Source organism: Pseudopipra pipra, chromosome 1 (assembly GCF_036250125.1).
Source record: "Pseudopipra pipra isolate bDixPip1 chromosome 1, bDixPip1.hap1, whole genome shotgun sequence".
Taxonomy (NCBI): domain Eukaryota; kingdom Metazoa; phylum Chordata; class Aves; order Passeriformes; family Pipridae; genus Pseudopipra; species Pseudopipra pipra.
The window spans coordinates 49,758,872-49,782,855 of NC_087549.1; the positions used below are offsets into that span (position 1 = coordinate 49,758,872).

The 23,984-nt window shown below is 41.7% G+C and overlaps 2 protein-coding genes across 4 annotated transcripts in view; one reads left to right on the top strand and one right to left on the bottom strand.

Annotated features, from left to right (window-relative positions):
* EMILIN2 (elastin microfibril interfacer 2) overlaps positions 1-13,387 on the top strand; it is a 35,933-nt gene extending 22,546 nt beyond the window's left edge. Inside the window, exons 5-8 of the mRNA XM_064655936.1 lie at positions 1,654-1,986; positions 2,541-2,579; positions 7,406-7,543; positions 8,333-13,387. Coding sequence (XP_064512006.1) covers positions 1,654-1,986; positions 2,541-2,579; positions 7,406-7,543; positions 8,333-8,670 — 848 coding nt within the window. The 3' untranslated portion in view covers positions 8,671-13,387. The remainder of the gene's footprint in view (positions 1-1,653; positions 1,987-2,540; positions 2,580-7,405; positions 7,544-8,332) is intronic.
* Positions 13,388-16,879: 3,492 nt separating this feature from the next.
* Positions 16,880-23,984, bottom strand: part of LPIN2 (lipin 2) — a 45,286-nt gene continuing 38,181 nt past the window's right edge. For 2 of the 3 annotated variants that reach the window (XM_064655957.1, XM_064655951.1), the window contains exons 17-20: positions 23,499-23,651; positions 22,402-22,516; positions 21,596-21,699; positions 16,880-21,280 (exon numbers count right to left, since the gene is read on the bottom strand). In XM_064655957.1, coding sequence (XP_064512027.1) covers positions 21,136-21,280; positions 21,596-21,699; positions 22,402-22,516; positions 23,499-23,651 — 517 coding nt within the window. In that variant the 3' untranslated portion in view covers positions 16,880-21,135. The remainder of the gene's footprint in view (positions 21,281-21,595; positions 21,700-22,401; positions 22,517-23,498; positions 23,652-23,984) is intronic. The other variant, XM_064655967.1, reaches the window with a different exon arrangement.

The following is a 23,984-nucleotide window of genomic DNA, read 5'->3' on the forward strand; positions in this document are numbered from 1 at the left end:
TAAAGTGAATATTTCATTCTTTAGGCCTCTGCCTTGTGAACAGAGTTACCAAGAGAGCTTTAGCCCAGCTTTGTGGTGCACTGCCTGTGTAAGTTTCAATTCTCATGACAGTGAAAGTCAGCCAGCAAAGCTCAGGGAGATTTATTTCCAGCAGCCATAGTGAGCAAATGAATGCAGGTGGTGTGAGACTATGACTTCAGACATCCTCCCTGTACTCTGGAAGGCTTATGTGGACTTCTCATGAGACTGAAAACAAGAAATGGGATTCACAAGGGTAAAGTGCAGGTGCTGAGTAGTCACAAAACAGCATGTGGTTGCGATGACACTGTCCAAACCCCAGCCATGCGTGTTGGACAATACCTGCATGACTTGGTTGTAAGCTCTTGCCCCAAGGAGCAGCGTAAGGCCCTCCTGGGGTCCCCAGCTGCACAGCAGAGCCAGGGGAAGCCTCACACCAAATCTGCTTCTAGGTACAGCCAGGTGGTTTAGCCCTAGCCACTGATGAATTCACCCAGGCTGATTTTGGACTGTGCTGAATTGAAGTGCTTCACTGTGACCACTGAGACCTCAGAGAGGTGGTCTCCTCTGTGGACCATGGCAAGCATCTCTGACGTGTTTCTGATTCATCAGATAATTTGCAATGGGTTTTTTTTTCCACAGAAACTCACATTGCTCCCTGCACCTAACCAGAGTAACCTATGCTGAAGTTTAATTTAGCATGAAATTCTAATTATTCTATATAAAAGCTGTCATTGCATCTGCTGAAATCTACACATTTGTAGATTTCTGTTCTTAGTGTAGATGTAATTCACCTTTATTCTTGGGAGGACATTTCAGCCTTAAATGTCATCTAGGACTTCATTTTTATGAATGTCATAATTCCTGTAAAGGGCTTAGAACTACACCAGACACAAATGTAACCATGTCAGTGCTGTTCAACCCTGATGTCATATGAGCTGGCTGCCCTAGTGGAAAAGTCTTTTAATGGTATCTCTTCACTTTAAACAATAAAGAGTTTTCTGATAGATTATATCCTAGGGTTCTGCCTTCATTGTCAGAAAATATTAGTAATGGAAGCACTTAGAATTTTAAGTTCATTGCTTTTTAAAGTAAGGAAAAAAAGTCTCATAAGTCGTGCTCATTACTGATTTTTTTTGCTGTGGATAATTTTCTTTATGGTCATGCTGAAGAGTCAGCCTTGTGCTAGGAGTTATGTGAGTACAGAGTTACAGAGTACGCAGTGGGTGTGAGGGGTTGAACTGAAGTGAAAGTAGAGAGAGAGAGAGAGAGAGAGAGAGCACGAAGTGGTGATGAAGGTACTGGTGGGAGTAGGTGTGATACACACCCTGCCTGGTGCAGAAAGTCAAAACTGGTCTAGTGGTTGAATGACTGTTCATGGGTTATTCGACTGCTGCTTGTCCTGTCCCCAGACTGTCCTTTCCTTGTGTCACACAGGCCGGTAAAGAGGGGAGTCTGTAGTACTGCAAGAGTGGAATGGAGTTTTGCCAGTGCAGTCTTGGGTCTGAGGGAACAGGTGGCCTCCAACCGAGCCCTGTTTTGTTTTAAAGTGTTTGTTTTACAAAACTATGCCATTTTATTTACTGTTTTAGGCAAATAAATTTGTGTCTTTCCTCCTCTTTCATCATTTCAAAGGGCGATCAGAAGTGCCATGGCAGCCATTGCCACCAAGGCCACCCGTGCAGCCCCATCCTGGCATATCCCTGCTGCCATCAAGGCCAAGGATACAACCCCCTCGACACAGGACCCCCCTCCAGCCACCACAGCTGAGACCTCCTCCACGCCCAGTGCTGCCAGGGTCAGGAGTTGTGCCACTTCTGCCTGGAACAACCGGGATCATCTTGGAGACTGGAGAGGCAGGGCCTCCTGGCACAGTTTTGATGTCAGGAAGAGGACGGCTTAGAAGTGCGGATGGTCAGGCTGGTCAAAGTACCATGCCCATTGCTGAAGGGTATGCAGGAGCACCAGGTGAGAGAACCAAACTGGTAGTGAATCATTCCCAACTAAGTGCGATGGACATGCCAAGTCTGGCTAGAGAAGTGACACTGAGATCTGTTGTGCTTTACCAGCCACTTTTACCTTCCTTACTGTTGAGAATGGGTTTACAGCAGAGATGATTTGTGAATGGGCCTTTGCAGCCTGCAGCTGGCTATAGAAGTAGGAGAAACACATTCAGTGCCAGTTTTGTTGCTTTTCCAAGGCTGCACAAAGCATGAGGTCAACAGAACTGATGTAAAATCCCTGGTAACTACAGCAGTCTTTGCCACTAGGGAAACTTAAATTATTTTTTTCTTTCCATAATTCTTGCAGTGGATTTAGTACATTGAAGTAATAACTTGGTTTTCTTTGCCATGACCACCCCAGTTTAATGATAATTGAGCATTTCATAAGGGGTGCTGTTTGGTAGCTATTTGGGTAGGTTGCTGTTCAGTAACCAAGGATCTTTTCAGAAGACTGCAGTGATATTGGTCATAATGAACTCTGCTATGTACTGAGTCACACATACTACTTCTCCTTTGTAGGATATCCAAAGTCGTCTCCTCCTACCACGGACTCACAAGGTAAGGTGATTGTTTCCTAGAAATTCTTCGCACAGGTGTTTAATGTTTATTTCAGTCCCTGGAAAGTCATGGTTGAATGAAAAAAAGTGCTGATTTTTAGTATTTAAGTTTGGCATTGAGGAAAATCTGACTGATTTTTGCTATATATATGCATCAAAGCAGAACCTGCATACTTTACAAATATGGGGCGGGGGAGAAGGGGGTTAGGTTTTGAAAAATAATTCATCTTGGGTTCTTGTTACTTACTTCAGTGTGTTTTTTAAATACAAAGGGTTTGTAGTTTCTAGCAAATGTTTGTACAGACCTTTTTATTTGCCTTTTAAATGAGAAAATAAAGATATATTTCTGCCTATTTTAATATTTCTTTAATAAGATATGAATAAGGCCAAGACTAAGATCTTGAAGAACTGTTAGTGCCTTAGCGGAGTGCATGAGTTGGTTCTCCTCTTGGGAGAGTTTCTGGCTTTGTTAGAATCACCAAGGCTTGTGTTCCTGACTACAGTGAAAGCAAAAGTGCTGTCCACTGACAGCCACAGATTAAAGGATTCAAAACACAGTTTTCTTGGTTTGGTAGGGTGTTTTTTATTTTTTATAATTGTTAATATTGCAATTCATTTATAGATTTGTATGACATGCTAGTTGGCCTTGATAAATATGTTGATTAGGTGTTGCCAGCCCTGCAATTTCATACTTAAGATATTATCCAACCCCGGGGAATGGTATCCTCGATCAAAGTGAATATTTCCACACCCTCTTCAGAAAGAATGATTTCATCTTAATTTGTTTGAGGAAATATGGGAAATAGATGGAAATAAAACATAAGGGCTTTATGGAATCCAAAATCCTACCCTTGGGACTTAGTTTGATGGCCATAACAAAGTCACAAAAACACATCGTAAAGACTGGTCTGGGGACTGACAAAAAAAAGAGTTGTAAAGAGTTCACACTGTAATTCTGATATTTATACATTCTAATTAAAAATCCATCAAGCCTTAAAGCAATGTTTTTGCATTTGGGGACTGGTGGTAAGAACAAGCAGCAATAGATGAGGTTTCTGGAAGAGGATAAGAAGTAAAGAAACATTAATTTATCTTGATACCAGCAAAGCAAATATAGATGTCTAGATTTCTGTGATAAATGGATTTCCTGAGGGTTTTCTTCCACTTTGTACAATTTATTGCAGTTTATAGGCAGCAGTATTTTAATAAGTTTATGCTAAAACTGTGTGAAACAGTAGCTGGATGTTAGAATTGTTGAAAAGGCAGGGTGAGGCAGGCAGTGCACCCATCTGCTGCTTGGTGGAACATGTTGGTGGAACAGTTATCACCCTGGGATCCAGGGAGAGGTGGGCTTCACCAAGGATTTCCTTTTCCTGATCCGTCTCCCTGAAGAACTATCTAAATATAAGATATACCTGCTGATCTGTCCTTTAGCTTCCCCCCAAGTGCCTTGCAAACCTTAATGGCAGGTGCAGTCAGAAAACAGAGAGGTAAGAATGGTGCAAAGAGAGCTGTTAGACTTCTGTGGAGTTGGAGCATTTACATCCACTATCCCTAATCTGGCCTTATGGCTGGATAGATGGGCCGAGACCAACGGCATGAGGTTCAACAAGACCAAGTGCTGGGTCCTACACTTTGACTGCAATGAGAGACTCTGGAGAAAAGTTTGTGTCTTCGTAACACAAGGAGGTGTCATCCCCATCAGAAACACTGTGACTTAGCAGAGCAGCTTCACTGAGCACTGGCTCATGGAAATCAGTGTGATGCTGTGCTGCATGGCCATCCCATAAGCAGAAAAAACGTTCCTGCAAATGAGACATTAGGGTCAAACTGAAGTATTAAAAAATAAAAAAGTGAATCTGACAAATCCTCCTTACTTGCACCATGTTCAAAGGAAATCAAAAGTGCCTGCTGGTGAATCAAGTACTTATGGTCTTTCTTCTGTGTAGGTCCTTGAACAATCTTCATTCCAGTTGCTGAGCAATTGTCAGCAGCACCATCACACTTATTTTTTCTCCTTTCACCTTGATGGCAAATGCCTATGCTGTGTGCTGTTTTGTTTTGCTTAGTATTTTTTTCTTCTTTTCTGTCCTTCTGGCCCTTGGGCTCTGTGGGAGGCATGAACTGTGCTGGGAAGTCAAAAGAGAGGTGGAGAACCAGAAGTACAACTAGCAGATGGGTGAAAGTAGATGTAACCTAATAAGGGCCACCCATGCATCTTCTGAAGTTCTTTGACTTCCCAGAATGCATTACGTAGCTTAGATCGTCAAGAACAGACATACCTACTCCTTATGTATCTATATATATATAAAGATACAGATATATCTATCTCAAGTGAAACCTTCTTGAATGCATCTGAAGTAAAAAGAGTTTTTTCTGCCCCTAGAAGCTGTAAAACTGGGGTTGAATCTTTTGTGAAACTTTCTGTCTGCCTAGCAGTTTCCTCATCAGAGCTGTGCCTGTGGCTCACCGCTTTTAAATGTTTTAAAATTTTTCTTTCTGATGTTAATACTTCCACAATACTGACTGCTTAAGTGAAAGTAGTTTTCAAGCCTGAACCTTGCCTAGAGAAGCTGAACTTTGATCTTTGCATGAAGGAAAGTGTTTTCAAGGGGGGACATGTTAGAAAGGGTGGTACATCCCTCTGTAAAGTTCCGCAAAACACTGCTGAGCTGTTGGTAGGAATTGTGAAAGCTTTGAACAGGCACAACTCCAGCTGGAAGCAGTGAGGAGGGTAAGAGAGCACAGACACAGTGTGTCTTCATTGCTCCTCCTTATATTGACCCCTGAACTGACCTATAGGATATTTAGGCAGTTTTAAGATTTCCACTTTGAATAGATACATATAGTGTGCTAAACCAGGCTGCAGATCTGAAACAATTTCAGCAGCATAGCAGAAAATAGTTATTTCTAACAACTGTTCTAGCAATTAGTAAGGAAAATCTTGAAGGAAGTTGTAGCAAACCGGGGCAGGAGTCACTCCCTTATTCAGATGACAGCAATCCAAACAGGACTATAGTTGCTCCAAAGGAAGAGGGCAATGTTTATGGACAGACAGCATATACTTGTGCAGTGTGACTGCAGGGGAGAGAAACCATTTGAGTAAGACAGTAAGAAATAAGTTGAGGTGTGTTTTCAGTTGATTTGAGTCCTGGGGTAAGCATATACATAGAGATGCTTTCTGTAAGTAGTGTGGTGTTGAGGTGGTGGAATTCTACAGAAGCTGCTTAAGTAAGTAGACTTCCAGCAATTAATGTTGGTCCTTTCAAATAACCTCATCTTAGCTTACGGGGCACCTGCAGGCACACTGGCAGGCAGGGGTAAGGAAAAAGGGCTTCTATCTGTTTTCTGAACATGAGACAAAATGCTGAATGAGATTTCTAAAGATACAGGAGGCAGCTGGTTACCAGCCCCCAAGGGAAATCAAGGTAGTTATTTGCCAATTCTGAATTTGCAGGCATGTCTTCCTCTTGCCTTCCCCTCCCACTCCCCCATGCTGAGTTATTCAGAAAAAAAGTGGATAGGGTAGCAGAGCATTTGTATATCTACGTTTTAGGAAAAGTTTTGACACCTTTAAACTTCAATTTTTAAGTGTTATAATCTGGATTAGATTGGATATTAGGAAAAGCCTTTTCACCCAGAGGGTGGTTGAGCACTGGAACGGGCTCCCCAGGGAAGTGGTCACAGCATGAAGCCTATCAGAGTTTAAGAAGGGTTTGGACAACACTCTCAGGAACACAGTGTGATTCTTGGAGCTGTCCTGTGCAGGACCAGGGGTTGAACAGGTCTCTTTCAATTCTATGATTTCTTTCATATTCTGTGATTCAATGAATTGAGCACTTGTTGCTGATGGGCACCTCTGATTAAGAGGGAGAGGGGAAAGGCAAACATTTATTTTATGGAAGGCAGAAGGAGCAGGGTGAAGCAGCAACTGTGGACAACTTTAAGGTCATTTGTTGTTTACCTAATTGCCTGAAGAAAGCAACAAGAATTGACTACTTCTGGCAGTGTGTACTGCCTTAGGGGAAATCTTTAAAGGGAAGGTAACTAAAATGGGACTAATAAGTGGTTGAGTATTAAGTATTTTCTCATTAAGTCAGTCTGTTAAAAGTAAAAATTTATCTTAATTGTCCAAATTGTATTTCATCCAGCCTAGTCTAACAGCAGTGTTTAGCTAGTAAGCAGATAGCCACTATAAAATGCCTAAGTGTCTGTTTGATCTGCTGAGAAAAGGAAAAAAAATTGTGAAGTGAAAATTCACCCAAAAGGGAAGTGCCAGAGTGAGAGAATAGCCTCTTTGCATTAATACTGAAATGTTATATATTCTTATATCTCTTTTCACTACCCTTTGGCAGAGAAGGTAGGAGATCTAAGCTGTGTGTAGCTTCTCAGCATGACCAGGAAAGCTGGCGCGAGCCAAACACCTTTAGCACTCCTGTTGCCATTGTGATAGTGACAGAGAGTGGAGATGTTGAAGGGCAACCTCAGTCCTGAAGAAGGACTTTGGCAGAAGCATTGTAGAATTGAAACGTGGCAGGATTTCCACTGCCAGCATTTAGAAGCCATGTACTATTTTCTTAGAAGGAAAAAAAAAAAAAGACTGTGGCCAACACAGGAACTTTATGGTGCTCAGTAAATTTTATGGTGAGACACTTGGGACCTGGGCCAGCAATACGTATTCTGCTAATTCTGGCATCCCTCAATTGACAGGATTAGTCTAAGGGGAGTTATGTGCAGGAACAGAGACATTGGATTATAAACCATCACAGGGAAAAGGCTGTGTTGTCATCCTGATGTGATTCTCACTCACGTTGTTACTCATTTTAGGACCTGCTGCTGCTGCTGCGCCCTCTCTGGTGTCGTTTTCTGCTGGGCTCACACAGAAGCCTTTCTCCAGTGATGCTGGCGTGGTTCACTTTAACAAAGTGCTTGTGAATGACGGGGACTATTATAACCCCAATACAGGTAATAGCCAAAGGATATGGACCCACAGAGATGATAGACTGGCAGTAGCATGGGTTTACAGGGTTTGAGGTTATCTCAGGTCTTGCTGGCACATTGAACAACAAAATAAGTCCATTTAAACCAGACACACTGGGGTAGAAGCCTCCTGTGGATGTGGACAGACATACACTTTGCCATGGCCGGTTTTCCACAACTGCCCAGTACTACTGAGGCCCAGCTCACCACTATGTCTTCTCTGGCAGCACAACTGATTGTGCTCCTCACCCCACCACAGGCCAGCTGAGCCCAGGTAGCAGAGGTGAGATTCCTTCCTAACCCTTACTTACCAATCCTGATTTCACTGCAGCTTAGCCAGCTGGGTCACCCAGAGGAGAGGTGGGAGGGGGGTGTCTCACACTGCCTCTCCAATGGCCATCCCTGCAGGCTGCCTCCTTCTCAAGCAGGGTGTCATGTCACTTGAGGGTGTTAGGTGGGCCTCAACCTACTGGGGACTTGCACAGCATCCAGCTGTGCACACCTTCATCCAGCTCCAAGTCATGGGAGCTGCTTAGGCCAGGACGTTTTTGAATGTTGACAAGACCTGGTCATGTCCTGGAGGACAGGTGGGCTCTAACACAAAAGCAGCACTCCTTTGTCTTCATGACTGTTGTCAGTTGATCTAGGCCGACCTTGTGCAGTTGCCTGTACGTAGCGATGGATAACCCAGGTAGCTTTATGTTTGTCATTGTGCTTAGAGAGGTCAGGTGTCCCCATTTTGAATAACTCTGAAAAGCCGTCTCTCTTCTGCAGGCATTTTCACATCACCATATGAAGGGCGCTACCTGATCACCGCCGTGCTGGCCCCAGAGAGAGATGAGTATGTAGAAGCAGTGCTATCCGTCTCCAATGCAAGTGTGGCTCAGCTCCACACAGCTGGGTACAGAAGGGAACTGTTGGAGTATCACAAACCCTACTCGGGGAAACGGACCTGTGGTGGTCCTGGGACGTTCCACCTTGTTCTTCACCTCAAAGCAGGAGATGAAGTAAACGTTGTTGTAACGGGAGGCAAACTGGCCTACACAGACTCTGACGAAATGTACTCCACATTTAGTGGAGTTCTCCTTTATCCTTCTATTTCTCATGTTTAGGTTTATCTTGAACAGGAAAGAAGGGTAAGATACTCAGAAGAAATTAAGTGTAATAAAGTTCAAAGCTTTAATATATTCAGTTTATATATTTGATTTCAGTGATGGGTTTATAGTCTATACAGAGAACTTTTCCTTGTCCTTTGTTTCCCGAGGGAGCTACAAAAGACATGTTTCTGTAGCTAAATGAACTCCTTCCCAAGCCCTTGACCTGTACAAGAAGAACAACTGTTTGAAAGGTACATTCTCAATAGACACTTCTCCACTGTGCTCTTGCTGTTCCCTATTAAATTGTCTTTGCCATCTTCTCCCTAGTTTTTCAAATTGTCCCTAGTATATAAGAGTTTACATCTTTGCTTAAGTTTACAGTTCCGGTCAGGTATTTTCATGTTTTCAGTAAAGCAGGGCCAAGAAAGAGAAGTTGTAGCGGATGTGATTGATGACTTTTTATTCCTTGTGTTACTGAATCATGTGCGTTTGCATAATCAATTTGTGCAGTGCAATTGCTGACCATGGTGCAAAACAAAATGATACTCATCTGCATTGGTTTTCTTTTTTCCTCTAAGGGCCAAACGCAGTGCTAGGAGGCAAGCTGAGTGACTCCTTCCAGTCAAGTGAAAGCCTGCAGCGCAGGGAGAAACTTGCCTCAGCTTTCCACTGGGCAGATGTGAGCATAAGGCGCAGTTGGTACTACTGAAAGGTTCAGAACAGCTACTATCCATTTATAGAGTAAAAAAGAGGATCAGTTAAACATGATGCTCTTGAGATTAAAGCTTGCTGCTGGAAATTAATTAAACAGGTCAGAAAAATCAGAATTATCTTTGTTTAGGTAGGAAAATGGTAATTTTGAAAAGTTTAAAAAAACTTACAAAGTTTGTTTCTGGCACTCCTAAAGTACTTGCATTAAGAGGGAAGTTTTTGTCTTTGGTGCAAATCAGAGGAAAAATCATTGATAAAGGAAAACTGTCTTATTAGTCATTACTGTCAAATGCAGAAACCAACCATCTGCAGCCTCCTTCGCATTGGTGAAGTTTGTTTTAACACTCAGCATCTGTTTATATGGATGAAACAACTTTCATAGCTTAAACAGACGAACACATTTGGGGCAGCAGTATTTTATTTCTCATTCTAGCCACTTCTCAGTGGAGGTAACAAAAATGATGCTTTGGCTCTTAGGGGATAGCATTTTGGTGTCTTTTGTGGCTGAAAAAAAAATCCAGCCTTACCTTACTGAGTGCCAGACTGTTCATCTGTCACCTGTATATTCTTGTATCAACTGGCCTTTTGAATAGTCTACTCATGCCACATAGAGCTGTATTTATCATAGTGGTTTGTGTAGTATATTTTCCTTCTTAAAAATGCAGAACAGCTGTTTATAGCCTCAGAACAAACAATTCCTTTAGCTGAGGGAAGAACTCTCTGTGCTCTGTGCTGTAAGCAGCACAGTATGTTTATAGCTGAAGCCCATCCCATCTGAGGAGATCAGATGAAGACTTGTGCCTTTGTTGCTTAGCTTTGGAATAGATACTTCCTAATAACTGTGTTTCCAGGCAATGAGATGGGGCCTTCCCACAACAAACTGTCACATCCTGGAAACTGAACTGCTTTTGAGAAAAGCAGGCAGAAAAACCTTTCTCTCCACAGAGGAACTCTGAGTCAGTCCCTGTGCAGCTAGGATTGCACTGGGGGAGTTCCGAGCACAGGAAGGAAATTGTGAGTGGAGTTTTAAAGCACCTGGTTTGGGAAGATCTCTTTGCACCTGATTATCAGAAATGATGGTGTTAAGAGATAAGCAGAAGCTGGCTGTATTTGTAGCAGGAAGAGCAGCTTTAAGAGCAGCTGTTAGTAGCCAAAGATGTACAGTGAACTTGCACTTCACAGCTTGATAAAAGGAGCCGCCTCTGTCTCATTTCCCTGCGTGTTTTCTGGACCTGTGCTGGAAGGCGAGCCATTAGCATGTAGTCAGCAACCACACACTTGTTCAAGGGGGGCTTAGTGTTGTTTTGTCCTTTCTGTCTCATGTCTTTCTAGTTCTCAAAATTGAAGGGACAGACAGGAAGTGTTGTTTTCTGTATTTTCAAAAGTCAAGCATATCATCCACTTTTTTTTTTAATGTAATTTCTTGTTATGTATAAAAGCCAGAGAGGCATTTTTTCTTTTAGAATGTTTTTCACTCTTCTCAAGAAAGCTGTGTTCTCTAAGAAGTTGGCTTCAGACTATGTGTGACTCAAATATTGTTAGATTATTGTTGCCTGTTCTAAAAATGACTCATGGAAATAAACAAAATGAGCTGAGTGCTTAGGGAGACCTAGCTGGCAAGCACAACGTTTTTTTCCCGCCCACGCCAAGTGAGAAATTTTTAAGAATTGGCAGTGCAAGTTTAGTGCTGAGTTGCAAAAGTTGTATCATTTAATTATTACCTAACTGCCCTGGGAGATTGCTAAATCCAATTCACAAATCTTCACAAGCCCAGCCTTCTACCAGAAAGTTTCTCCTTAGGCCCAGAATCTGCTGATGCCCATGTTGGAATGGTTGCAGAGTAACTGGTATTTGTACACTGCTGTAAAGCATTCCGTAAACTGTGTTAGAGCAGGGCCCAGTCTCAGCAGCGTATTTTGAGGATACTTTTAGACCTTTCAGGGATAGCTTCCCATTCATCTCTAGCAGTGTGGGTGGCTAAAGCTATGACCTTTTACAAGGAACCTCTATCTTAGATTCCTGCCTTTGTTGAGGGGGACTTGACCCTTAATTTCCACTTTGTTGATAATTGCTGTAATCAGGGTAGATGGCTCAATTCCTCCTAATGAGGTTATTTCCTGAAATTTAAGAGGTGAAATATTCATCCAGCTGGGAAGACTACAGTGCTGTAGCCCCTTAATAGGCAAAGGGACAGTGGAACCTGAGTTCCAGTTCTCTGCTCCAGAGAGTGCCTGGATAAAATATTAATAAAGCAGGGGCCGGAAGACACTCAAGCTCAGAGGCATTCATGGGCCTGCTGAGGGTTGGCTCCACACAGAACAGCCCAGCTTCAAAGGAAGGAACAAGAGCCCTGCTCCAGAATATTCTGAACCTGCTGACAGAGCTTTCACATCTTTGGTGAGGATCAGCAGCAGAACACAGAAATACCTGCACTGAAAGGAACATTCTCACTGTAGGTTTGTAATTTGACTACCACATCCAGGAGCATCCAGGAGCTTACATAGGAAGCATCTGTTAATTGAGAAAGCCTTAAAAAAAATAAATCCTGTAGGTGGGGGCTGTAAGGCAGAAATGCTGCCTGTTTCATAGATCACAGTGACACCTTTTAGATCTGCTTTGTAAGTAGTTTTGTAATGAATTGTATGAGAATTGCAAGATTCTTGGGCAATACAGTATCTGTTGTGCCAGGCGCTCTTGTTTGACATTGAAACAGGAAGAAAACCAAACCATACCAGGTGAAGCTGTACAGGCAGACATGTCTGACATTCCTGGAGCCAGGCGTTGAGGCATGGCGGTTCCACAGAGACTGTCCAAATATCAAAGCCAGCAGAGTCCCCAAGGCAGCATCATTTGTGAGACAGGTGAATTCCCACGGGCAGGTCATTAGCAGCAGAACATCTGAAGACAAGCCAGCATGCTGACAGTCAGAGAGACAGCTCTGCTGAACATATCCTAGAGCACCAAGGTGACATATAAATCAGTCATATCCCCTGGAATGCATGCAGCAAAGCAGGAATGCCAATTTTTGCAGCAAAAAGTATATAAAAAAACTACCTCATCATTTTAATTCGCTGTTAAGACTTCTGAAAACATTTCTATGCTGAGCATTCAAAACAGTGAGGATTGTCTGTGGTATTCCACCACATTTCCTTTAAGTGTACACCATGTTAGTTGCAGCAACTTTGTGCAGTGTCACTGAGACTATTCGGCTTGGTGAAGCCAACCAGCCCATCAAGAAAACTTATAAATAGTCAAGGAAATGGAGCAAACTGTAAGTGGAAAGCACAGGAAAGCAACTTAAAGTAAAATGCCCAGTGCAGCTTTAAAATGCATGGAGAATACAAAGTAAAGGGCTCTCTAGTTCTCCAGCTGGACTAAACTGTTTCCTGAGGATACATGCATTTGAAAGTCAGTGTTACCTGCTGATTTAACTAAGCCTTTGTGTTACAGTCCAGTAGTGGATACAGATGTATTTCACTAAAACTACAAATGCACTTATGGTCTCAGTTTGGAGATGGGAGGAATATGCACTCCAGTGAGAATTGCTCAGCAGGTACACGTGTTGGCTGCTGGTTGCTCCCAGATAATGGCACAGAGTTCAAATCATCAAGTTGCAAGGAATACCTGGGGGCAGTCTCCTGTCATCACAAGGCAGACTTGTGCTTGAGCCAACACCAGCTTTTTGCAACATACTCTGGAGACTTGAGACGAGATGCAGAACAGCAGCTCTGCCAATTCTTTGTATATGGGAGATTTCAAAGAACATCTTGCAACATGTACTACATAAGCAGCTTTTGGCATTAATTTTGCTATCTTGATTGTGAAAAAAGGAACATTACTAAAATTCTTCAGCAAAAAGGAACAGCACATTTGAGAGTATGCTTTAGGTATGTATGTGTATATGTATATTCATGTGCATATATATAAATAGATAGAGAGAGTAATATCCAGGAACATGAAGAAAACTGTGTGATGGAAAACAACTGCAGATATGTCCCAATAAAGCCTACCTCTTATGTAATGCCTCGATGCTCTTTTGCTTTCCAGGGAACACAGCAGCACTAAGCCAAAATTTTCACTCTCTTCACCACCTTTTAAACTGCAGTTTCTGGCTTCTCAGTCAGGCTTACATGTATATTTTAAGTGTTTATTCAGTGTCAAGCACTGTTACATCAGCTTTGTAGTACACAGAAGTTATGCCAACAGAGTTCTTGTCCATCTTATTTGCTCAGTCACTGCCTTGATAATATTTCAGTTGCAAGGGACCTGCAACGATCATGTAGTCCAAGTGCCTGACTAATTCAGAGCTGGATAAAAACTAAAGCATGTTGTCAAGAGCATTGTCCAAATGCCTCTTAAACACTGACAGGCTTGGAGATCCTGAGATGACCCCTCTGCTCCCCCAGCATGGCAGTGACAAAGGCCCCAGACTTGGGACCTGCATCTGCAGGGCTTAGCCTGGGACTGCTGCAGCAAGCCTCTGTGTCTGCTCCACGTGCACACAGAACAAGGGCCATCCATGCCCAGGAGAGCTGAGCTGCTGAACATCCCACACTGGGGATGCGCTCCCCTCATCCATCCTGCTGGCACACAGTATGGTTCCCAGTGACTGAAAGGGCGGGCAGCCATCCATCCCCATGGCCCTGGTGGGTCACCACTCCTTGTGGGGTATCAGAGGGGCTTGAAGTCCAAGATGTATGGGAGCATGGGGAATGCACAGAGGGTTCCATGGAAAGTAAGTCGCCACTGCCATGTGGGGACAGCACTTGGCTGCTTTATAGACAGAGATCCTGTAAGTACTTTTTTGGTTTTTTGTTTTGTTGTTTTTTTTGTTTGCTTGTTTTGGGTTTTTTTATTGCATGGTTCGTTCATTTTTACCAATTATTGGCCTTTGCATTTGTCCTGGTTCTGACCAGGACAGGGTTAACTTTGGCAGCAGCCAGGAGGGGCACAGCGAAGACCCTGGGGTTATTCAATACCACCTCCCCGAACGGGTAGGGGGCACAGAAGGGGGGGGGGAGTTTCTCCAATTTTGGGGGGTGTGCGGTGGGGTGGCGCCGAACTGGCATGGTGACAATTGCATGTGAATTGTTCACCTGTCTTGTACACACACTGCTAGTTGTAGTGTTGTTGTTACTGTTTGCTTTTTCATCTCATAGCTGTTTCCACTAAATTGCTCTTAATCTCAACATACGATCTTTACCTTTTTGTGCCTCCAACTCTCCATCCTGCTGCAGGAGGAGGTGGGGGGGAAGCGAGGAAGCAGCCAGTGGACTGGAGTGTTTAAATGTGAACACTAAATTGGGGAATACCTTTCCTACACCAGGAGAGCATTGCAGAGCAGGGGTGCTGGCTGGAGCACTCGGCCTCCCACCAGGGCCTGGGCTGGAGGAGGGAGGCTACTGCCAAAACAGTGGGGCCTTATCAGAAATTTATGGCCAAATCTGCCCTGTCCTTTAGCCAGTTCTAGGCTGAGCAGTTCAGGCTATGTTGCTTATTCTCCCCAGACCACGTACACATGAAGTATCATCAGAGATGGGGAAGTTAAGGTTAGGGAACAGCAAGGCAGGAAGGAGAAGGAAAAGAAGGCAGCAGGGAAAGGTTGGAACAAAAGACTTAACTAGGAAGAAGACGAGGTGCGTCAGCTCCTGGTGCTGGGGTCAGAGTGGCAGCCACCCGGTCCTTAAAGCAGAATTCAGATGAATTCAGAATAAAGCTGAATGTTTAGTCAGAACCATATCTTTCTGGCACACTTCCTTACAAGCAAAGGCTTTTGTAGCACTCCCAAGGAGGTGGCTTAGCATTACTTCTAATTACCCATCCAGAGCACTACATGCAAAAGCCATTACCGCAAACCCTCGCTCTCCTGTAGCTCAACATCTGCTCTCCCACTGAGCCACGCTGCTGCCACAGTCATTTGGCTGGGGGGCCTTCCCACCCTGTACCAGCCTGGTGCCTCAGTCTGAGCTGGCAACCACTTTGGCTGTGAAGAAGAATCCCCCCCACAGGGTTACAGTGCTGGCATCTGTCTGCTAATATTTGCTCCAGCTCCCCTGCACGACTAGAGGGGTCTTGGGCATCTCTGAGGGGGACAGAAACATCAGTGTGGGTTTGATTAATTTAAGGCAAGGGGAAAGGAGGAAAAGCAGCGGGTATTGTCCTGCTTAGGAAACATGCTGCACCCCTGCCAGACAGAAGACCCTGACAAACTGTTGCTCTGCCCAACAATGAAAACTCTGAAACCATGCAGCACATGGGGCATCTGCCCAGAAAACCCTTCTGAGCAGCCAGCTGACTCACTGCTCAGCTCACCACTGGTCTGAGAGCTCAGCCAGCAACCAGTGGGAATGTACACATCCTCCCCACCAAAACGGTGCAGGGCTGCAGGCCCTCGGTGTACCAACTGCATGACATGATTCCAGAAATTGTGCCCTGCACAGAGAAAGTGCCCATTCCTGGAAACTCTTATTCTGTTCTTTGCATATCTAAACCTGTTGCTCCAAGTCAGAAAAATTCATCCACCAAGAACAAGATCACCCCAGCAAGAGTCCATTAGGGTAAGATGGACAGGAGAAACAATGCCAGCTCAAGTATTTTTGCAACAGCTCCAAACACTGGGCAGACATAGGACATGCCACTCTTGTATTGCCTGCACTGGCACAGTCACTCACTGCACACAAGGAAGCAGTGAGACCTAGGAGTGAAAGATGGGCAGGAAGGAGAGTGTGGTGTGAGGAGTGAGTGCGGAGTGTGAGCAGAGTCATGGGGGAAACCAGCAGGAATGCAGGAGACAATATAACTCCAGCAGTAAGCTCTGTGTCCCGGCACAAGGAGAGCGATTGGGTGCGGGGCACAGCAACACGAATGACACCACAGAAAAACCAAGAGGCACAGCATCGCTGAAGCTTTCATGCAGATCTGTCGTACTTTTACATGTGACTGAACAGTCAAGTTTCCTATACAGGCTGCTAATTAGTTGTATTTACCAATAACAGCAAGAGACCAGGAAAATCAGTTTCTACTAAAGCCTGAGGCCTCTTTTTCAAGATGGTCTCCCAATATTTGCCTCAAACAATTCAAAAACTGTTGTAGAAGACAATACTTTTTGCCTTGAAAGGAAAAAGTTAACTTTGATGGAATTAGGATAAAACTCCAAATTAGGGCATTTACCAGAGCTCAAACTATGCAGTTACAACATTTTCTTCAAGGCAGATTGTGCATTCCCAAGTCATGCCTCTGTTACCTGATATTCTATATTACAAGTGCGTGTTTGCCTTTTATTATAGTTATAACCCAGTATTGGTACTGCCACACAAGCTAAGTTTGATGACAGCAATTTTTTATCAGCTGTATAAATACTCTGAAGAAAAGTAAACCGAGTGTGAAAGAAAGCAAATGTATCATAGTCCTTAGAAGAGAATTCCATGTTAAACATGAATACAATTTCAATAACCCTGCATTCACTAAATTAGAAATACAATAATGGAATTACCAAACACAAAGTAAAGAGAAATTTTAGTTTAAGTCTGTTTATTGTGATAACATTGTTCCGAACACCAATAAACATTGCACTGAATTGTGGGTTGCTGTACCCAAGACAGTCCAGTCTTAACAAAAACCACTGTATTGGTATGATCACAGATTTGACATTTTAAACACACTACCTTATTAGTGATTGGGTTGCTTAACAATCAAGTATTCCACATCTTCAAGGTAAAAACAAATGATTGAAGAGAGTTTTCCCACCCTCAAAATAAACCAACATTTTAACTTTCATCTGAAAGTAATTAACACTGTAAAAAAATCCCAAACAATTCCATTTTATTTAGTAAATTTTAACTTTGGAAACTAAAACTTCTTTAGGCAAAAGTGACACTTTAAAGGCATCTCAAATTCACTATGTATTTTTGATGGTTCATTATGAATGTGCATTACAGTCATTTAAGCAACTCATTCATATAACAGCATTTTCTAGAAGACTCATCTGAAATATTAACATGAAATCTCATCTCTTTTCTCTTTACCACAAGCGGATCCATAGTTTGCTTCAGAAGTTCCATGACAGAGTTAACACAAGTGTTAAAACTTTTCCAGTTGAAAAAAAAATAAAAGGTTTTAGGAGGAGTATACTGATGACAGAAAGCTAAAGAGTCATGAGCCAAGACTGCACATGCAATTGTATACTGCTGGGAATGAGAGCCCAATCTTTTGAAGTACAAAGATGCTTGGTACAGTAAAAAAAACAACCAAAAAAACCCAATTAAATCCAGAAATGTGTGCCCCTTGAATCGCTGATCTTTAATACATTATAGAAATGGGTGATGCCCAAGTCACTAACAAGTTTTGAATTGCAGTGTTCCTTATTTACTCCCAGACAGGTGTCCTTGACTCAGCCTTTGACAGGTTCCAACACTAAGAGGATCTGCATCTTCAACAACACAGTCTTAACAGGGGTGTGCACATGCCTACAGACACATACACTTAGAAGTTCCTCTTTCACAGAAAGAATGATTTAGTTTGCGCTAATTTTAAATCAGTATAGCACAACTTGTTCTCAAACATTAGTTTCAGGCCACTTCTCTTGACTCAGGTAACAAAGGGCAGGCTAATGCTTAATTCTTATTTACCCCACTTCACATTAATATAGCAGCACAAGCCTACAGTTAATAGCAACAAGATGTCTTCTCTAGAGTCAGTTAAGTGCCCAGCAGCCCAAATGACGTAGGTATGCAATGACGGGTACAGTGCCCCCCTGTTCTGTCCATTAACAGGGTTAACAAACAGTCTGAAAAGCTTCAAACACAAGCCAGACTTAGAAAAAACAAATAAGCCCTCTGCCCTACTCATATCAGAAATACTCAGCAACACTTAAATTTTATCAAAAAGCAAATATCAAATTGTAGCTGTTACAGAGAAAAAAAAAATCTGATTTTTTAACTAAGCAACTTTTTGGACATTCCTACAATGCAAAATGACGTGTTAGCATAGTGAGGAGCTCTCCATGCTCACACAACCACCAAATTTACACCAGCAGAAAGTACATGCATTTGGAGATAAACCTGATATTTTTCCATGCTGATCATTTACTCAAGTCCCCACCTTGAAATCCACAGCTTATCTTTATGACAGCCTGAAAAGATGGAGCTGAAGTGAAGCAAAAAAAAAAAATTACCACATTAAAAAAAATTAACCAAGAAAGACACAGCCAAACCTTGGTAACAATCTGTCCCATTTGGAAACTCATTGTAGTTTCATGAAGTACTTTTATTTTTAGAAAAGCCGTGTACCAGGGCCACCAAGAGTAAGTTAAGCATGGTAAAGAAAATTTTCACATCCACAAAAGGACTGGTTTAGGAAAGGCTGCTTCACTCCCTTTATGCAAAATAGAATCTTTAGATAGAATATTTAATCTCATAATTAAAATACTTTATTATGTTGGATTCTTATTTATTTATATTTTGAAGTATTTAAGTGACTTAAAAGATCAAATCCCATTGATAGTCAAAGCACTTGGTGATCATGAAAATTTCAGTTCTAGTGAAATCTATGGAATAAAAGGTAAGAAAAGGAAAAAAAGCCACATGGAATGATGTTTGTAAGCTTCTGACAGTAAAAACAGAAAAAGAAAAAAAGGCAGTAAGAGCAAAATATCCTGTGAAATCCACTTAAACACTGAGTAGATTGGTGACCAAGAACCACTGAAAGTATTGTTTGCGCAGAACAAGAATGAGGATACCTTTCAATTCACTGACATGCATGGCACACTGTGACAGATAGGTATGGGTTTTTTTTCCCCACTCTCATTCTCCTGTTTTGAAAGAGATTCCATGCTTGCCTCCACTCATTATCCGATGTTTTATAAATACAGGAATACACTAGAGTTTTATAAGGGGGGAAAAAAGTAATTTCATTTATATGGTGATCTAGAAATGATTCCCCTGAGCAGTTCACCAGCTGTCTAGTGTTAGCTGGTCTAACATCAGAACTGGGGGTTAAGACACTCAGCCTAATAAAGAAAATATTCCTGGAGGGGTGCAAAATCCTCTAAATGCACTCTTCTGCAGGTAGTGAAACAGAGCAAGCTCCTTTCCTACATTCAGCCCACGCAGAAGGCCTGCCCCAGCTGTTCCTGAGAAGAGCAGCCCTGTGCAGGCACTGCAGCAGGTAGCCACACAAATGCCTTCTGAAGATCACTCAACCTTCCCTGGTCCCACTGGGAGCTGTGCACAGGGAAGAGTTTGCTCCAGAGTCTGTGGAAATTCTGGATGTTGCCCCCTGAAAGATCTTTAATACATGGCCCCAGGAACACACTTAAGGAGTGAGTGACAGGAAGCCCAGAAATCTCAGGACTGACGATTAAATGATGTTTAAATTACTGTAGTCTTTAAGCCCTCTGGGCTGGTGGAATGATATGTTCTCACCATAGTTTTGTCCAAAGGAGGTTAAATGCACTAATTCAACTTAGAAAGCAGCTGCCTTTGCCTTCAAGCACTTTTGGAGAAACACTAGCTGCTTCTACAGCTGACAAACACTACAATCGGAATGTAATTTGTTCACAGGCTCTGACTGGAACCTGAGGAATGACCAGCATGATGTTTATGAATAACCCAAAACTTAAAACAAGCAAACAAAACAAGTCCAAAGAAAAAAGAAAAAAAGGAAAAGGTTTTATTCTGCTCTGCAGCATTTAACCATTCTCACAGCTGGAATCTCACTACTTGGGGTGCATTTCCTTCCAGCTCTTGAAAACCTGTAATACAGAATTCTGGAAAGACCTGCAGTAGACAATTAAAATATTAAATACATAATTTTTTTAGTATTACAATTCCCTGAATATAATCTGTACATACGTTTTACTGGCCTACACAGCATACACACACATACGCATCATCTCTGTGCTGAAAAAGGAAACAAAAATGCCAGTTCCCCAACTTTTACAGAATTGTTGAAGATTTTTCTTGATGGAAATTAACATGACACAGCTCAGCCTGAAAACAACAAAAGCCATATATGTGTCTGAAGACAACTTTCATTTTTAACAAGCTCATCAAATAGTTTAAATATTATGTGTAAAAAAAGAAAAGTAATAAGCAGAGTTAGTTTGAGCAGATTTGTACAAGCACAGCCTTGTACATGTAACAAAAGGCATATTTACATCTTAAGAGGAATTTTATGTCTTCAGAGTCTGTCAGACTGGTAAGGTCTATACATTTTCTGTATTTTAGCTGAGAAAAAGCACACTGGTCTTGGGCTCTGGCTCCTTTCAAAAATGGCCCAATTGCCCATCTGAACATTAAACCACGTTTTTTATTAACAGGTCTGACATTCTATTTGGCAGTTTCCATACACTTTTTGGCTTCATTTTAGAAAATATACTATTAAGACAAATTAAAAAAAAAATTAGTCTGTTTACAATAAGGTCTGTACTGATGAGAATGCGAAGTCATATTTCATCTCAGCATTTAGTTGCCCTGAAGCACTTGGGTACCATGACCATCAATGACAGGCCAATCTCAAGTGCCTTAGAACAGGTATATAAAGACAAGCAATAAAGAAACAAACAAACAAAAAACCCACACACACACACCAAAAAATAAGACAGTAGCTTTGCATTTTCTTTGTTTCAAACCAATGAAGTTAAAGTGATTTCCTTAGTAAGACTTACGGTACCAATATATAAATTATCATCTTCGTTAAGAAAGTTCTTCACATTTAAACTGAAGTTGAGTAGTTGAATATGAAATTCCATCTCCTGGTGAGAAGTACTTTTCAGGCCAGTTCATCCATGTTAAGGTCAGGAAGAGGCTCTCTCCAGTAGCAAAAAGAGCTGAATTCTGGGCACGGAAATGCAGAACTCTGTTCTTTATTAAGCAATGGGAACACGTATTCCACAAGCTCACTTAGTCTGTAATACCTATATTAAAGAAGAAGAAAGACCATTATTTAACAGTCTAGTTGCTGTTCAGCTGTAACCAAAAAGCAGCTTTGGAAGCCTAGACCAGAAAGTTATAGTTGAATAACTACTGCAGAACCAATTTTCAATTTTATTTTGCCAGTTTTCATTTTGAAAAGTTTCAGTCATGTATCTGAAGCTGTAAGTCTCTGGCAAACAAGGTTTTGCACCTTACATATTATCATATGCAAGAGGAGATCCTGGTCACAAATGCACTTAATTTGTAATCTCATTCTTAGATACTTTCTTTAGTGGAAATAACAAAAATGGTCTTACGAAGATTTGTTTCCCTTAGTCTGTTCTTGGATCAGTTCACCCTTTGGATTCACAGTAAATATTCTGCAGGCTGGAACTCCCACTTGCATGTAGGCATATACATCCTGCAAAAACCATGACCAAAAGCACATGCCTCAACATTTCCTTATTGAATGTGATCCAACAATGATAAAAGCCGATCCAAAAAGAGTATAGTAGAACTATCTCTTAAAAAAAGTCCCTAAAAAACAGGAAAACACCAAAATACACACCACTCCCCCCTCCCCCCACCAAACCATACACATGCACCATAACAAAACATTCCCCCTGCCCCCAAACGCTTAATTCCTGTTCCCAAGCCTGGGACCACAAACATGCACAAAATCTATACCACCCAACACCACTCCTTGTGACAATATTCTTTTTACAATACCCCCCCTCTTTTGCTCAGTTACAGTAGCATTGAGCTGCAGAGAAAATACAGGAACCACATAATAGGAAAAATGACTGAAGACTGCAGAGCACTGCATTAATGTCCTTAGGTCACAAAGCTGCCAAAAATCCCTAAAAATAATTTGGAAAGGTGGCACATATTTAATAAAATTCTGAGAATACTAATGCATCTTTGTAACCTTTCTCATATAAGCCGTTGTAGCAGCTTTTATTTAAAGTATCTACATATGGCTTTTCCTGACCAAACCCATAAAAGCATCAGTGTCCCATTCCCATATTCAAATTTTGACAGACACAAAAAGAAAACCCTATTTATTTTGCTTCTCAAGTACTTCATGCATTTTAACCCTTCAATTAGAAAGGGGCAGACTTACATTGGGCCTGTTTCCAAAAGCAGCATAGAAAGGCTGTTTACTGGGAGCAAACAAATTCTTGATATCGTTCAAACATTCGATTTTGAACTTTTCGGGCTTCTTTTCTATTACTTCCCTAAAATAAAATTTCAACAATCAAATTCCAAGTCATGATTGGATAGAGGGCATCTTCTTTTCCTCATTTATCTATATTTCCCTCATTTATTTATATTCCTACTGCTTCCCATTGGTAGTTACACAGACACTGGTAACTAGCTCTCCAAGAATGATACGAGAGACAATCAAACATTCACTGTTTTCCAACATCCGCAGTAAAAAAACAGGTCCATTACCTGTGCATATGCTAAGCATAAATGAAATGGAATTCCCAGTTGTGAATGCAGTTTGTGAACTGCTTTTATTGTAGATGACTACCTGAATCAGAAGATCTAATCAAGTACACATAAGCTTGTCACAACTCCTATCTCTGACAAAAAAGTGTGTAAGGCCCATGACCTTAATGGAATTTGTTGTCATTGCTATCCATGAATGAGTCATTCTTATTAAAAACAAAACCAAAAAGACTTTTCTACTGTTAGCTCCTCCCATCAAGAACAAGTAGAATATGGCTGGTCCAAAAGATCAGTTGAGTTAAACCATACCTAAATGCCATACTGCTTTGTAAGTACTTGTATATGGAGCACTCCCAATATCACAAGGTCCTTTTGCATGACAGTCTATATTTCCCAGCTTTTCTTCTATCTTGTGTAGTAGCACTGCACTACAACCCTTTCAGCTATACTTGAAAAGACTGATATAAACAGAACCTAATAGTAATGAGTCATGGTCTAAAGGAGAAAAGAGAAGGGAAAACAAGCTCCTCTTGGACTGGTAGCCACTTTGTAGCCACTTTTAACATGCTCACACAAACAGAAGCATAAAAGTGAAAGTCAGACAAAACAAATAGTTTATAAATGATCACTAGGGGGACCTCAAGACTCAACAGCAAATCTAGCACAGTGTAATGTTTGGTTACAGCTGTAATGCCAAATATTTTTATATCTGCTTTTTTCTCTGAAATGGGGAGAGAACGGATGTATGAAATCCCACATCCTTACCTATGAAAGGCAGAAAACAAACTGCTGGGGGACAACATGAGAGGGCCCCTGGGGAGAATTGTTCCTTTGTCATTCACCCAGTGTAAGTATCCTCTGGTGATATCTGCCATCCCAATGGCACGGGCAGAGCAGTACAGAAACTTGTAGCCATTTCTAGAAAAGAATTATCAACTTAATTAATATTCCTGCTGAAGAGTTTCTTTGCAAAGCTAAGTACACAATTATAGCAGTGTCCAGAGGCACCAATTTAGGTATTGAATTGTTGCAGTGCTCTACACACACAAGGAAAAGACTATTCTGCTGTTAAAGAATCTGCAAGGCATAGAGTAGTTTAAATATATGACTCAATCAAAACTGAGAAACAGGAAATGCAAAAAGAACAGAAACAGTAATACTCAGATGACACAATTAGATGGACTAGACTGTGTTTAAATAAGTGCCACACTGGTTTTATTCAGCTTCTTTTAGACCAGCTACATGTGGAAT